Here is a 15,321-nt window from a genome sequence, read left to right as displayed (position 1 = left end):
CTACACACGGAGACTTACGTCTTGCTTATATTACCCATGCCTTTGACGATGAACCTGCCCCATTTATAAACTTGGTGAATTCAGAACAATGACAAGTTCATATGCATCAGCTTCATTGTTACTCAACCGCTCTAAAGTCAAGAATGATCAGTTAGAGCAAAGCACTCTGCCACAAAGGCACTTTTGGTCTATATGTCTGGATTGAGAGGTCAGCCTTCCTGCAGCCAGACCCAAAATAGCAGACCAAACCCAAGAAGCCCTGCCAGTGGGCACCATTTTTACTTGTTTCTGTCAACATCCAAATCATTCAAGGGACCATGGGAAATCCCTCTCCAGAGGATACAGGACTCTTAAAGCCTCTAATGACACTAGTGCTGTTTTGTTTACAAGATTGCTCCCAACTGTATGTGATGACATCGGAGATAATGCTGTGAACTAAATGGGGAACTTGTTCCAGATATGGTCTGTACAACTATCAATAATAATGTGTAACGAAAAACGCTATCTGTAAAACAATGGGGCAAAATTTCCTGTGTGGTTATGCTTCTTCCACAAAGCTCATCCCCTCCCCTACTTGCATACTGTGGCTAACCAAACAGTCAGTAAACCAGTGTAACATTGGCAAGTGGGGAAGAAAATTGATTTACAGCTGCAGCAATTTTCCACCTTTCCACCCAAGGCGGGTGATCAGGCAGTGGCAGAAATGATGCCAAAGCATGGTCATTATTTCAAATTATTCTGACTCCTGGCAAATTGGCTGGGGCAGGCACGAGTCCCACCCAACTGAAAATCTACCACCATAGAGGCAAAGAGGAACATACATCCTAATATTGTGTTAGTGATTGTGTCATTATGCGACTGATTCTGTTACTCTGACACTCTTGTGTCTAAACATTCAGAAGGAAATATATTTTAAAGTTTGCTCAATTTTAGATTTTAGGATTTGGGGAATGTTCCCTCGGGAGACTCAATGAGTTGGGTAGAGTCAATAGTGAGATTGGGGAATGTGGAAGCAATTGGTTTGATGGATTGAATGAGCTTTATTTTAAGTTTTTCATTTTGTTAAACATGACCAGATGCCCTAATGACTACAATGGGGAAAAACTAACACTGCTATCTGCCGAAGTGCAGAACTTAAGTGAAAGTCACGGAAAACCCCACAGTGTTCTCTGTTGTGTAAGTATGAAACCTGTTGAGAAAAAAATGTATTTGAGCAAAAAAAACTGTCACAAAGGAAGGTTAACTTCAACTTCTTCATTGACACACTGTGACATTTTGTAGTAATCTCACCTCCTCCTCCACCTGCATCCTGTGGTCGATGAAACATTGCAACATCTATGTCGGTGGGCCCAGTGTGACCCAGCAAAGTTTGATCCAAGGCTGAGCCCTGTCGTGCCAACAAATTTTCTCTGAGGAAAGCAAAGATTATTGAGAAGAATGCACAACAAAAAGAAGTTTTAGTTTCTGTAGCAGTACCATCAAAATTTAATCAGCATAAAACATTGCAAAAGACTGCTTGGTGCACTGATCTTTCATATTTGGAACCTAAATTGAAATTTGGACCAAAAAAAGCACTTTAAAAGACCATTTTTCTTGAGCTTAGGATTTTTATATTTCTTGGGAGCTCTAAATTACATTATGCCCCTGCCATACCTGAGTTGGGGGTACACAATTTAGTCACTGGCTCAAAAAGGGAAAATAATCCATTCCCTTTTGCTGGAATTTTGTGCATGGCCATTGGCTGAGACCAGGATTGGGTCTAGCTATGATGCAACTTCCTGTCAAAAATGGTCACATGGTGAGGTACTTCAGTACCTGTAAAATTGTAGTCTCAAAAAGATGTGAACACTTTGAGGAGGGAAGTGCTATGGAGAAAAAAAACACACTTAGGATAATAAACCAGGTGGAGTGTGTTACAGGATAACACAGAAGGATTCAAATGGCCCACCCCAACTTGGCCTTGTACCTAGAAATGGATGCGAAATTGCAACTACTGCAGTGGTGATGGCCACCAAATTTGGGCTTTCTTGCTATGTTCCACTAACAGTAGCCAGATGCCTCCATCTCTAACCTGCCCTGCCTCTACAACTTTACTGCCTGCTTCTCTCCACAGAGGGACTAAATGCAGGGCCTAAAGCTAATTTCTTCTGGCCTCCCTCAAAATGAGCTCCCTTCTTGCACTGGATAAGGCAAGTGAGGCAGTTTTGCCTCTGTTATCTCCATCACATGGCTGCCTTTGTTTGTGTCTGTTACAGGCATGAGTACTTTTGTGTTGGTGCCATATCAAAATATAAGGAATAGGACCTAAAAGTAACCTTACTTCCCAAAGTACAATTTTCCGCTTGGTAATAACTGGATCAAAGAAGTATTGCTAGTCTGAATATGGAATCCATTGTTTTCAGTTTGAAATTGCCAGACAACTGCAATTAACATTCCTATTGACTTAAAAGGCCCTAGCCAATACATCAGGTATCTTTAATTCCTTCCATGATAGAACTCTATTTAAAGGCTTTTGTATTCCCCAGAGTAAAAGCATGATGTGCTTTCTCTAATGGCCATTTCCTGGTAGCGTACCTGAGATACCCAGGCTGGCTAGAGTGAGTCCGTGCAGATCGGGCAGTGCTTACTGACGATATTGTTGATGTCCCAAGTGTTATCCGATGCAGTCCGCTCTCCTCAAACAGTGAAGTGTTATTGTATGGGTGGGAGCCCTAGGAGTAGATGAAGAAATATTGTCGACACGTTAGTGCTTCACGGCAGGAATCTACTGTACCTATAAATTAATGGAAATCACAGGCCAACAGGTGAACGCAATGAAGCACCTGGAATCCTTTCAGTGCTGTGGCAAACTGAGGCAGATTGCCAATTTACGTCTGTTATATACTCCACCCTCATTATAAAGCTATCAGTTCTAACTATCATGCTCTCTTTTATACACTGTAAGTACTGTGTTATGGAATAACCATTGTGGTACATATTTAATTTTTATGAACAAAATGTTTGGCACCCAAGGGAGATGGTGTTAACACAAACACAAAGATCAATTAAATATGAAGTTTTCAGTGGAAGGCTGTTTCCCATTATGCCCCTTGCAATATTTATCCTCATCTACACAATTCATCACACCCACAGAACTGAAATAAAGGAACTTACTTCTTTTCAATATAAATATTTATCTTCCTTACTTCATGAAAGAGTTCTTCAGTCCAGTTCCGGAGATATATTTGAGGCCATAAACACCTGAAGTGTTGTGCCATATAGAATGTTTGTTTTGTGCTTTGGAGCTTTCCTATCGAATTCAGGAAGACCTGGCCAGTTTCTTTATCATTTGTAACCCTTTGCAGTACTTACCAGCTGTATCAATGTTGTAAAACACCCTGTGGTTGGATTGGCACCAGTTAATGGGAAATGGGGTAATACAAACTTGTAATGTCATTTAGATTGTTGAATCAATAAGGTATTGGCTTGCATTGTCAATGAGAGAGAACATATCCTGCACACACATTGCATATCCAGGTTATAACACACTAGTGCTATAGTTCAAATAATATTCAACCACATCCAATACTCATTTCATAATACAATAAGGACCTGTATTTATGTAGCACCTTTAACATAGAAAATATCCCAAGATATATCACAGATACCACATGGTATCTGGGCAGCACAGTGGTTAGCACTGCAGCCTCACAGCTCCAGCGACCCGGGTTCAGTTCTGGGTACTGCCTGTGCGGAGTTTGCAAGTTCTCCCTGTGTCTGCGTGGGTTTCCGCTGGGTGCTCCGGTTTCCTCCCACAGCCAAAGACTTGCAGGTTGATAGGTAAATTGGTCATTGTAAATTGCCCCTAGTGTAGGTAGGTGGTAGGAGAATGGTGGGGATGTGGTAGAGAAAATGGGGTTAATGTAGGATTAGTATAAATGGGTGGTTGTTGGTTGGCACAGACTCGGTGGGCCGAAGGGCCTATTTCAGTGCTGTAACTCTAAATAAAATAAATTAAAAAAGATAGGTATTTGGAAAATGGATGCCAAGCCATGTAAGATTGAGAGGGGTGACCAAAGGTTAGGTCAAAAAGCATGCTCTTAGAGGAGGTGAAAAGGCGAAGAGGGTTGGAAAGGGAAATACAGAAGGTCTGACCCAGGCAGCTGAAGGTTATGGTGCCCATGGTGGGGTGAAGGAAGAAGTGATGTACAATAGCTAGACTGAGAGGTCAGAGCGGTGGAGTGGAGTGGGGTGGGGTGGGGAGGGAAGGAGGTTACAGAAATAGGGAGGGGTGAGACCATGGAGGGAATTACCAATAAGAACAGGGATTCTGAACCTGAGATATTAAAAGTCAATGCCAGTCAGTGGGGCTTTACGTAAGATAGGCTGTGGAGTGCAAAATCCTGGACAAACATTAATTTATGGATGGAAAGAGGCCAGGAAAAAGAGCACTGGAGTAATTGTGTCCAGAGCTGATAAAGTGTGTATTATGGTTTTGTCAGTGGATAGATTAAAGTACAGATGGAGGTAGGTGATGTTACAGAGCTGGAAGTAGACAATACTTGTCAGGGACAGGATACAGAGTTAGATTTTCAACTCAGGATCAAACAGGGTGCCCACTACTAGTAACAACCTGGTTCAGTCAAAGGCTGTGGCCAGAGATGGGAAATGGAATCAGTGGCAAGAGACTGGAGCTTGTGGTGAAGGCTGAAGGCAATGGCTTTGATTTTTTTCAAAGTTGAGCTGGAGGCACTTATGACTGATCCAGGATTGGATGTCGAACAAGCAGTCTGACAACGATGTTAGGATTGCTCTTCTCTACAACGCTGGTATGTTAGTACTCTTACACACAGAGAATATGGGTTTGATTACTACTGCAGTTAGTTCCCAGTCTCAGTTGAGCTCTTTCCCCAGAGATGGCATGTCAGATCAGTGTGTTGTTCTTACACATCCCAATTGACTAATTGAAGCAGTAAAGATGGAGATGTGGAAGATGATGGTGATGGAATAACAACATGTGTTCTTTTTTTGACATCTTAATTGAGAGTTATTTACTCACTGACATCAAATAGTTTGCAACAGAGAAAATTGCTTACTCACATATGCAGTCATTCCAGATAATCACATATTTCATTTCAGCACAAGGAAGTAATAAATACAAATTACATTTGAGAAAGCAATTAAAACTAATGTCTTGCAGGTTGAAACCCTCACTCATCTGGTATCCTTGTCCCAGCCATACTGTATATGAAGACAGCAAGTGGAGGAAAGGGAAAATCTGGACCACTGTCATGTGCCTTCTGGATGCAGCTTAACAGTGATACTGGCAAGGAGTTTGTTGTGGCTCATCACCTCCACCTTATTGGTCATGCGTGATTGTGGTCCAGTGATACGTGCAAAATGAAAAAATAGGGGAAAGGGCCTCAGGAATGATTACAGTTCAAGAGAAAATAAGTGCTACACATTGGAGGTTCACCAGCTGAGAATGAGAAGTAATTTAGAGTTTTAACACTATTTCTATTTACTAGAATAGCCCCACTACTTAACATTTAAGTCTTATTACCGACAGCTGAGGTGCTCGTGTTGTATCATCCCCCTGGTTTCTCTTCCCAAGGCAAGCCAATTTCCAGGCTTCCTGGACTTCTTCACTCAGGATACAGAACAAGACCAAGACAGTCAATCCCTGTGGGAGATTAGAAAACAATAAGTATTATAAACACAAAAATCCATTTATTCTGCAGCAGGTGTGATATCAGAACCACCTTTATATCCTATACTGAAATCTTGAATGCATTGCAAGTGAGCCTTGGTGATGAATGTGGCACACTATGGGATTACAAGCTCAGCAGGAATTTGGCTCATGCTCACAATGTTCATTCTGGAGTCAGCTCAGAATAAATCTGGCACTGCAAGTCGTCCTTTATAACTATTACAGATTGACTTCAAATTTACATGCCTCTGCATGCCTCTGTCATAAATATAAATCTCAATTATTAGCCATAAAAGCATCGCAATGGGAAGATGGAGGCAGAAAGTATAACAGTCAAGCTTGCTAAGAAGGAAAGAACAAACTGGAGCGATCAGACACTTTTTAAATAGAGAACAGATTTGAAAGAGGAACGGAGAAATCTGAGAGTACAGCCCCACTCAACCAACAACAAATACAATAAATAGATAAATGAAATGAAATATATAAATCATTCGAATTAAGCTAACTGCACTATTTATATCATGACAATGAAAAATCCTTTATTAAAGTCCAGTATTAAACAGTTATCACCTATTACCTTTTGATAATGAATTGTGAAGGACTCAGCACCATGTCTGAAAATTTGCTTGTGACATTATTGTTGAGTAGAATGGGCCTGTATGTTTTGGAGTTTAGAAGAATGAGAGGTGACCTCATTGAAACATGTAAACTTCTTAGAGGTCTTGACAAGGTAAATGCACAGAGTCCATTTGCCCTGGCTGGTGAGTGTAGAACTAGGTGTCATAACCTTAGGATAACAGATTGACCATTTAGGACAGAGATGAGAAGAAATTTCTCCACTCAGAGGCTTTTGAATATTTGGAATTCTTCATCCCAGAGGGCTGTGACTGCTGAGTCAGTATGTATATTCTAAACTGAGATCAATAGATTTTTGGACACTAAGGGAATCATGGGATATGGGGACAGGTCAGGCAAGTGGAGTTGAGGGAGAACATAAGCCATGATCTTATTGAATGATGGGGCCAGCTCTAGGGGCGGTATGGCCTACTCCTGATACTATTTCATATGATCTTGTCATCAGTTCATTGAAGACATGGGAACCATGTAGGAAATAGAGAGTCCACTTGTCTGCTCCTGATGCATACCAGATGAGAAAATTAGGACATTTTGTACTCCAAGCCTGCATTCTTCAATTCACTGAAGTTAATGGAAAGAAAATCATGGCTGGGGGATTTCAATTCCCAGATATATGTTCCTACGTGTAGTAGGAGTGGGACTGCAGATTTTTTTTACCTCATCAGTGACAATCGTACTAGATAAAGAAAATAAAGAACTTGCCTTTATATAGTGCCTTTCACAGCCTCGGCATGTTCTAAAGAGCTGTACAATCAATTTAGTAGTTCTGAAGTGCAGTTGCTATGTAATAGGGTGGGAGAATTTTATGCTGGCGGCAGGGGCCTCGATGTCGGGGGAAACTGCATCAAGATCCCTGCGTCGCCTCTTTTGTGGAAGGCCCACTGAATTTATTGCCAATCAGACACTTAACTGGACAGGGTGGGGCCTTCTGTAGGATTTAGGACCCTGTTGCCAGAAGTCCCATCCTTGGGGAGCTGCCAGCCAGAGGCCAGCAGCTGCAGCACCACTGTGGAGGTGTTGGCTGCCTCTGTAGCTGCAGTGACCAGACACCAAGAAGTGGTGCTGGAACCAGCCTTAAGGTAGGTGAGGGTGGGAGGGGTCTCGCGGGGTGGGGGGTCGGCAACAAGGGCAGGGGGGGTAGCCCACAGCAGGCCCCCCTCCCTTCCTGATGCTGGACCCCTCAGTCAGGTACTAAGTGCCTTTAATGAGGGTGCCCCCCCAACCTCCCAACTCCAGAGCCGGAAGCAGCCTGCACAGGATAATTACCCAGTTAAGGGCTTCAATTGGCAATGGGGCGGGAAGGCCATTCACAGGCCGACAGGAGGCGGGGTCTCCTGTCGCCACCATCCCACCCGACTTTATGCTCTCCCCGCCTCCAAACCTGCCAAATTCCACCACGGGGTGTATATTCTCATTAGGGAGGGATACATATTTAAAAACTGGTTTGGGGGAAGGATACTTAAAAGCTAATTACTTCTTTTGCATACTGAAATAGTTAAAACTCTGTGGTGGTGGACCAGATGAACAATTAAGTACTTCCAAAGTGCAATGATAATGTAACAGAGCACCCAAATTGGACCTTCCTAGCTGCGTGTGTTTTGCTGCTGTTTTTCTTTTAAAATCCTGCAATGTAGACACAAGGCTGAAATTCCTTCAGCTGATAATTCTGGCAAAAAAGTGGAAGTACTAAATGGGATTTCCTCCCTTTGAGCACCCTTCGAATTAATTTCTTATGATATTTTTGTGGAAAACTGATTTCCCCACCCCCAAGGCTGAATTTACTGAGAGTATTTTGAATACTTATGCAAAGATTAATTTGTTGAAGAAATTAACTTTAAAATTGCCACTGCACTGCTAATTTTCATCCCAAGGTGACCTGCACTGTGGTTTCATTCTCACTTCCAGGGAGTCACTAGCCCTAGCTTCAGTCTTGAAAGCGATCAATTTCATTCAAGTTCTATTGTGCATCATCTTCAATTGCATTGATGTCTACAACATTAATGGCAATACTCAGAATAAATCAATTCAGCATCAATATTGATAGATGACTGACAAATGCCATTTATTTGGTTAGATAACAACCTACCTCTGTTGCCTCAGTTGAAGAAGGTACAGCACATTGTGTGTAAATGAGCGCTCTTGTTTGCATTATATGTACATCATATTAGAACTGAACATGATTTGTAATAAATGTACATTTATATGGTTGTATCCATCTGAGATGCCAGGTAAATAACACTAGTCACTAACACAGCTTTCGGACGTCAGCTCCTTTCTACTACAGGTCACATAAGACTTACCATACACAGCACATACGTGACATTGAGACCTTCACAAGGTACTCAGGACTGGAAATAAATGTAGTGTTACACAATTTATAAGTGTACACATAAGCAGCACACAAATGATTTCTCAACTTTTGCCTAGTGTAGAAACCTGCTGATTTTGTAATACAGAAATGTGTGACACAGACATGCATCTAGGTATTAGTTTCAAATGTATGAGAACTTGAGATCATTTCAAAGAATTTGTGAAATTTGAGGTAAGCTAAAGATGATCTCACACTAGCTGCAAATGTTAAAATTATTTTCTATACATAATCCAATAAGAAACAATGGGTTGCATTCTACCACTGAGGCAGGACATCTTAGAACATGCTCCCATGCAGACTGTTAGTGAGAGTAAGCATTTACCTGAAAACAGCAGAGAACAGTGTAGAGGTAGTGAAAAGCAAGGATGCTGTTGTTGACGGCCATCAGCCCAAAAAGCCAGGTGGCACTAACGATTAGTAGCAGAATGAAGGCGCTTCGAATTGTGGTACTGGAGAGACAGAGAGAACCAGAGAATAACCTACACAATGAGACAGAGTAGGGGAGCAACATAGCATGTTGGCAGAAACAGTATACCTGCCAACATTTAGAACAAAAACATGCTGGGGAGGGATGAGGGGGAAGGGCTCAGTATAGGAGCAAAGGTACCAATTATTTTTAATCAGGGACAAGGAAACTGAAAAAATATAGGCTGGTTGGTAAGATATAATTGTAGGGAGGACATATGGGACTGTTAAACCTATAGTAATTATAATTAAAAGGAACATTGCATTTTGGTAAAGGTAGCAGTAAGGTACATGCCTCCTGACCAGGAATTTACAGGTTCAAGTTTGAGCCTGCCTGACACTCAAAGCTGCCTCTCAGTTCAGTCAGGTTGGCTATTCCAGTTCTTAAATGGTGACAAGGGGGATTATCACTAGATGGAATGCCACAAGGTATTGATACCCTTCTACCTTGGGTGTTTGGGAATGAAGTTACATTATCTGAATTGTGCTTCCTGATAGGGATAGTGCTGACCACGATGTGGAAAATTACGTAGGGAAAACTGACATCCTCCTGGCTGGAAGATATTGTCTGCTGGTGAGAAGACTACATAGGGAGAAGAGGAAGAAGATACAGAGAGAAGTTACTTTGGGGGAAAAAAGGGTAATGAAGAAGGGACCCGGGGGAAATGGGATCTACTCACAGACAACTGATAAGATCGAAGTTTGTGTAGGGCCCAGGTTTAGGGTCCCAGTTCCTCACACGTCTCTTGGCAGCCCTAAGCACGCAAACAAAAATAAGGCCTGGGCATCACAGAACACCCAGCTTTCCAGAAGATTTTGCAGGGGGAACACTGCTCAAGCAGACACAAGATAAATTGCACAGTGTGGCTGAAAAGAGGTGAACTGTTACAGAAATTAAACTTACAATGTGTTCGAGAAATTTGCTCAATTGCAGAAAAGTTGTGAAAGACAAAAAACTGTTTTAACACATTGCTTCCAACTTGGAAGTGATAGGTGCAAAATTCAGTCATAATATTTAGTTACTTTTTAAACTACCATTTGTTTCCTTTATTGAGCCCTAATTTCTTCTTGTTCTAGTAACTACATTTATGTCTTGGGGGGTGGGGGGGGGAGATGGTGGCATGGTGGTAATATCACTTAACTAGTAATCTAGAGGCCCAGGCTAATGCCCTGGGGATGTGGATTGAAATCCCACCACGACATTTAATTAATTAATAAAAATCTAGAATTGAAAGCTAGTCAGTAACAGTGCCATGAAACTATCACCAACTGTCGTAAAAACCCATCTAGTTCATTAATGTCCTTTAGGGAACAACATCTGCCGTCCTTACTTAGTCTTCCCTACATGTGACTCCAGACCCACAGCAATCTGGTTGACTCTTAACTGGTGAATAACATGACAGCAGCAAACAGCATAAAGCTGGGATAAAAACAAGAAATGCTGGAACCACTCAGCAGGTCTGGCAGCATCTGTGGAAAGAGAAGCAGAGTTAACGTTTCGGGTCAGTGACGTTCCGAAGAAGGGTCACTGACCCGAAACATTAACTCTGCTTCTCTTTCCACAGATGCTGCCAGACCTGCTGAGTGGTTCCAGCATTTCTTGTTTTTATTTCAGATTTCCAGCATCCGCAGTATTTTGCTTTTAGCATAAAGCTGGGATTGTGTGCATTAAAAATAACAAGATTCATTTGCTGAATGCTTCCTGAAGACATAACTCCAGCTATCTTGAGAGATGGTAAAAAACTAAAAGGCTAGTATAAAGGAAATGACCCTTAATACTGCAACAAAGTTAAAAATGGAAACCTGGGAATGAGCAATAATCTCCTCCTTTAAATAATATAAACACAACTAGACCAATAGTAAACCCGCACTGATCATGTGGCCCTTTTATAGAAAATGGGATATCACCAGAAGGCCTCACAGTCCCTGTGGAAAATCAGTCAATGCCCTTAACAGCAACTGAACAATTCAAACTAATAGACGATGAAATTATGCTGTCGCTTAATATCTTACAAATGTTTAATGTGCTCACCTGAAATTCCTTTGTCTACTATAACAGCAGAAATGATAACCCCAGCCCACAATTTCCTGAAAACAAACCCTGTTGATGTGCTCTGCGTACGAAATAAAAGATTTAAAGAATCTCTGGTTCTTAGACAAGGTGGTAATGGAGAACTTAGCAAAACAAAAAAGTTTCTGTTCATGTAGTACTGTTTTTTACTACCAGATGGTGCTATTTTCCTGTATAAACCTGAGCAATATCATTCATGATCTACTGTCATGAAAATGGCATTGCAGAACACACATTCCTGAACTCTTATTCCTCATAATTTTATCCCCAGTTGTCTCTCTGCTCCTTAAGACAAGTCTGTGACAACAGGATCTTAAACAATTGGTAGTTGTCCTGGAGAGTAGGTCTTTTGGCTTAATGGGCCACATACAAGTTTAAATACATTTACCATTAATTTGTAGATATCTTAAATTGATGATACTAACAGATCTTGATTTATCCACAAATGAGGTAACAGTGTTAAAATTAGCCCTTCAGGCCCACAAAATTGAAACATAATGAATTAAAAAATTAGAAATGTAAGGGTAGATAAGATTGAGTTGTGCAGGCTTTGAGGTTGCAAATGTCAGGACAAGGAGCGATAGTTTGGACATTCCCAATATAAAGAACAATGTATTCAGGTGATGATTTTGCAGTGAACAGGTTAATAAAATTGAGAGATTTATTGTCATAAAATTGAAAGATTTATTGTCATAGAATTCTGGAAGGTTGACAGGTATAGCCCAGACAAGGGCAGCAAGGAAAACCGGCACGTTCTAAGATAGCAGCCAGAAACCTCAGAGTTTGAAGCTGCAGCACCCATTCAGGGTCCAAGTTATTGGTCTCTCATGGTTTCATGTTGGGAGAGTTTCATCAGTCGTGCTTGTAGATGCAGCATGCAATAACCAGACGTGGCCAAGGAGAAAGACCACATAGAAGGCACATCTGGTAAAAAGATCTTTAGCCCATATCCGCAAACTCTCCCAAATGTAGTGTGCCCAGTGGTAGATGTTGCCCATGATAAACTATACATAAAATTAACAAATCTTTTTGGAGTATTACTGAAAATGTTCATCTCTACCAATAAGCCATCACTTTGACAATAAATTGATTGGCAGATCAAAAGGGCAGGAGATCAATGTTTGGTAGAAACACAAGAAGAAAAATAAACAAAAAGAAATGAAGGACAGGAATTAATACAGGCAGAATAACAGGCAAACACATTCACACTGAACTACACTCAAGAGATAAATAATCAAATCAATACAAACCTCATGTGACATAAATGGAGGAAGAAACTGAAAATTTGTATTTTGAGTGTTCATTAAAAACATATGGATAATTAATCTTTGTATTTTTTCCTTATATAGCTCTTAATGACATAGATAACTTGGTTTATACAAACAGCAGAGTTATTTGGCAGCTCATGGGTTTGAAATATTATTCCCCACCTCACTCCTGATGTAACAGATACCTCGCTGCCAAAGAATGCTGCTAGTTTTAACTCCTTTGGTCAGCTGTAAAGTTGCAGGCTTAAGTTATAGCCACTGGGAAATGATTGCTGAACAATTTTCTTTTTCTTCCTGATCATTATTTTATGATTTTGTTGGAACCCCTGTTTAACTGTTTCTGGTGTATTTTACTTGCAGCATGTCAAAAATCATTTAATTTTTAAATGAAAAATAAATACGCAACAGTGGTCAGCGAGGGGGGACAAAAAAACGTAGTTTGTGGTACAGACTGATGAAAACTCGCTTTCTTTTGATTCTGAAGAAAAAGGTCATTTGCTGATCTTGTGATCCCAGTGTGGAGCATGGCGCATAACAGAATATCATGGAGAACAGCATGCCCAATATATAGCTCATCCAGTTTTCTGTCCATTAAAATGAATAGGTGGATAGCCCCATGGGTTGCATAGTGGGCACACTATCCTCTATGATATTTGTTTCCAATGAACACTTGAGGTGGGCAAAGTCTGTGCTGGGAGTGCAAAAGCAGAACATTTCTCCAACAGTTCTTTGATGTCTCTCAAGTCTAACCTGACAGCTATCACCTTTCAGCTTTAAAATTGAGATATTGGTGGACCAGGAGTCAATGTGGGTCAGTGGGCATAGGAATGATGGATGAGAGGTTCTTGGTGCGAGATAGGATATGGAGAGCAGAGTTTTGGGTGAGCTCAAGTTTATGAAGGGTGCAAGAGGTCAGCTAGACCAGACATGGAATAATTGAGCCTGGAGCTAATAAAAGCATGCATGAGGGTTTCACCATCTACAAGGCACAATTCAGGAGTGTGATGGAATACATTCCACTTGCCTAGATCAGTGCGGCTCCGAAATGCTCAAGAAGCTCGACACCATCCAGGACAAAGCAGCCTGCTTGATTGGCACCCCATCCACAAACATTCACTCCCTCCACCACCGATGCACATTGGCAGCAGTATGCACCATATACAAGATGCACCACAGCAACTCACCTTCGACAACATCTTCCAAACCTGTGACCTCTTCCATCTAGAAGGACAAGTGCAGCAATTGCATGGGAACACCACTATATGTAAGTTCTCCTACAGGCCACACACCATCCTTATTTGGAACTATATCACCATTCCTTCACTGTCGCTGAATCAAAATCTTGGAACTCCCTCCCTAACAGCACTGTGGATATACCTGCACCAGATGGACTGCAGTGGTTCAAGAAGGGAGCTCATCACCACCTTCTCAAGGGCAATTAGGGATGAACAACAAATGCTGGCCTAGCCAGTGATGCCCACATCCCATGAAACAAATTAAAAAACAAGGTGAGCTGCAGCAGAGAGGGGTGTAAGTAGGAAGCCTGAAACAGTGGTCAGGTGTGGTGGGGTGGGGGGCAGTGAAGGACTGGAGTTTGTGGTGGAGGCCAAAGTCAATGGTTTCTGTCTAACTAATGGCCAATTGATGGAAATGGCAGCATATCCAGGGCTGAATATCGGACAAGCAGGCTGACAACACAGAGCACTGCAGAGGCTGAAAGAGGTGGAGGTAATGCTTTCATGTGGAACCTTACATCTTCAGATGATGTCGCCGAGGGAAGCATGAGAAATAATAGGGGGCCAGGGACAGATCTTGGGGGACTTCAGAGGGAACGGTGCAGGGGCAGGAAGGGAAGCCAGTGCAGGAAATGCTCTGGCTATGACTGAAATTGCAAAAGTGGAACCAGGCAAAGTTCAAGTCTGTCTAAGACTTGATAATTACTCTCATATGTTGGCCAGTTTGTTTAATAGTTCTCTCTCCTGGACAGGACATATAAATGAACTCGTCTTTATACAATGCTTTATCTCACCTCTTTGTGATATCACAAAGTGCTTCACATTAAAAAGCTTGTCTGATAGATCATTCTTCTCTCAATCATTGGTTCCCAATCTTTATCTGCACTATGACCTCTCGTTGCCTTACATTTCATCAATACTATCATTGTCATCGCTCTTCTGAACCTGTTTCTCTTAGTCCTTCTTAGTTTTAAATCCATCAGTAAACATATTTCTCCTCCTTACATTTCACTAAGTTGAAATCAAGGCTCAATGCACTGTCTCACATCCTATTCTAAATCATCTTTCCCAGGACCTCTAAACATTTGTCCCAAGTAAGAAGGGCTTGGAATTTAATCAGTGCACCCCATCGAATAAGTGTTGGTGTCTGAGTGTGCAGTAAAATATAGGCATCAATATATTTATTACTGTTCTAACCTGCTTCATCACTCAAACCCTCTCCCTAAAGCTTGGGATGAGATTCATATAACAGAAGTATGAATCTCAACAGCTATTATCTCATCAGCTATGATCTACTCTTCCTTTCTCAATTATACCCTAGTGACTCAAATGAGAGCATTTACATCTCTCTCCAAGGAGTATAAAAATGACTCCCGGATGGTATTATTGCAAAGCAATCCATGTTTTTGTTTCATATGACAGTAGAAAAACATTCTCAATAGCACCATTATCTTGTGCTGGAAATATATCACCAGTGAGGTTTGTTACTCCAAAACCTTTTTTTTGGATTAATGTTCACATTTATGAATGCCCAGGGTGAAGGCATGCTTGAACAGCCCACTTATTTCAGCATAGAATAAAACTCT

General features: G+C 41.3%; 1 protein-coding gene across 2 annotated transcripts in view; it reads right to left on the bottom strand.

The window, feature by feature from the left end:
* The window catches only part of LOC137380212 (cadherin EGF LAG seven-pass G-type receptor 3-like), a 305,811-nt gene that overhangs the window by 26,310 nt on the left and 264,180 nt on the right, over nucleotides 1-15,321 (bottom strand). The window contains exons 28-31 of one of the 2 annotated variants that reach the window (XM_068052016.1): nucleotides 9,019-9,145; nucleotides 5,543-5,662; nucleotides 2,575-2,711; nucleotides 1,291-1,409 (exon numbers count right to left, since the gene is read on the bottom strand). In XM_068052016.1, coding sequence (XP_067908117.1) covers nucleotides 1,291-1,409; nucleotides 2,575-2,711; nucleotides 5,543-5,662; nucleotides 9,019-9,145 — 503 coding nt within the window. Of the gene's footprint in view, nucleotides 1-1,290; nucleotides 1,410-2,574; nucleotides 2,712-5,542; nucleotides 5,663-9,018; nucleotides 9,146-15,321 lie in introns of those variants that run through there. The other variant, XM_068052015.1, reaches the window with a different exon arrangement.

The sequence above is a fragment of the Heterodontus francisci genome, chromosome 19 (genome assembly GCF_036365525.1).
Source record: "Heterodontus francisci isolate sHetFra1 chromosome 19, sHetFra1.hap1, whole genome shotgun sequence".
NCBI classification, from domain to species: Eukaryota; Metazoa; Chordata; class Chondrichthyes; order Heterodontiformes; family Heterodontidae; genus Heterodontus; species Heterodontus francisci.
Note: the sequence above shows the minus strand (reverse complement) of the source record. Positions and strands in the feature narration are given on the sequence as shown.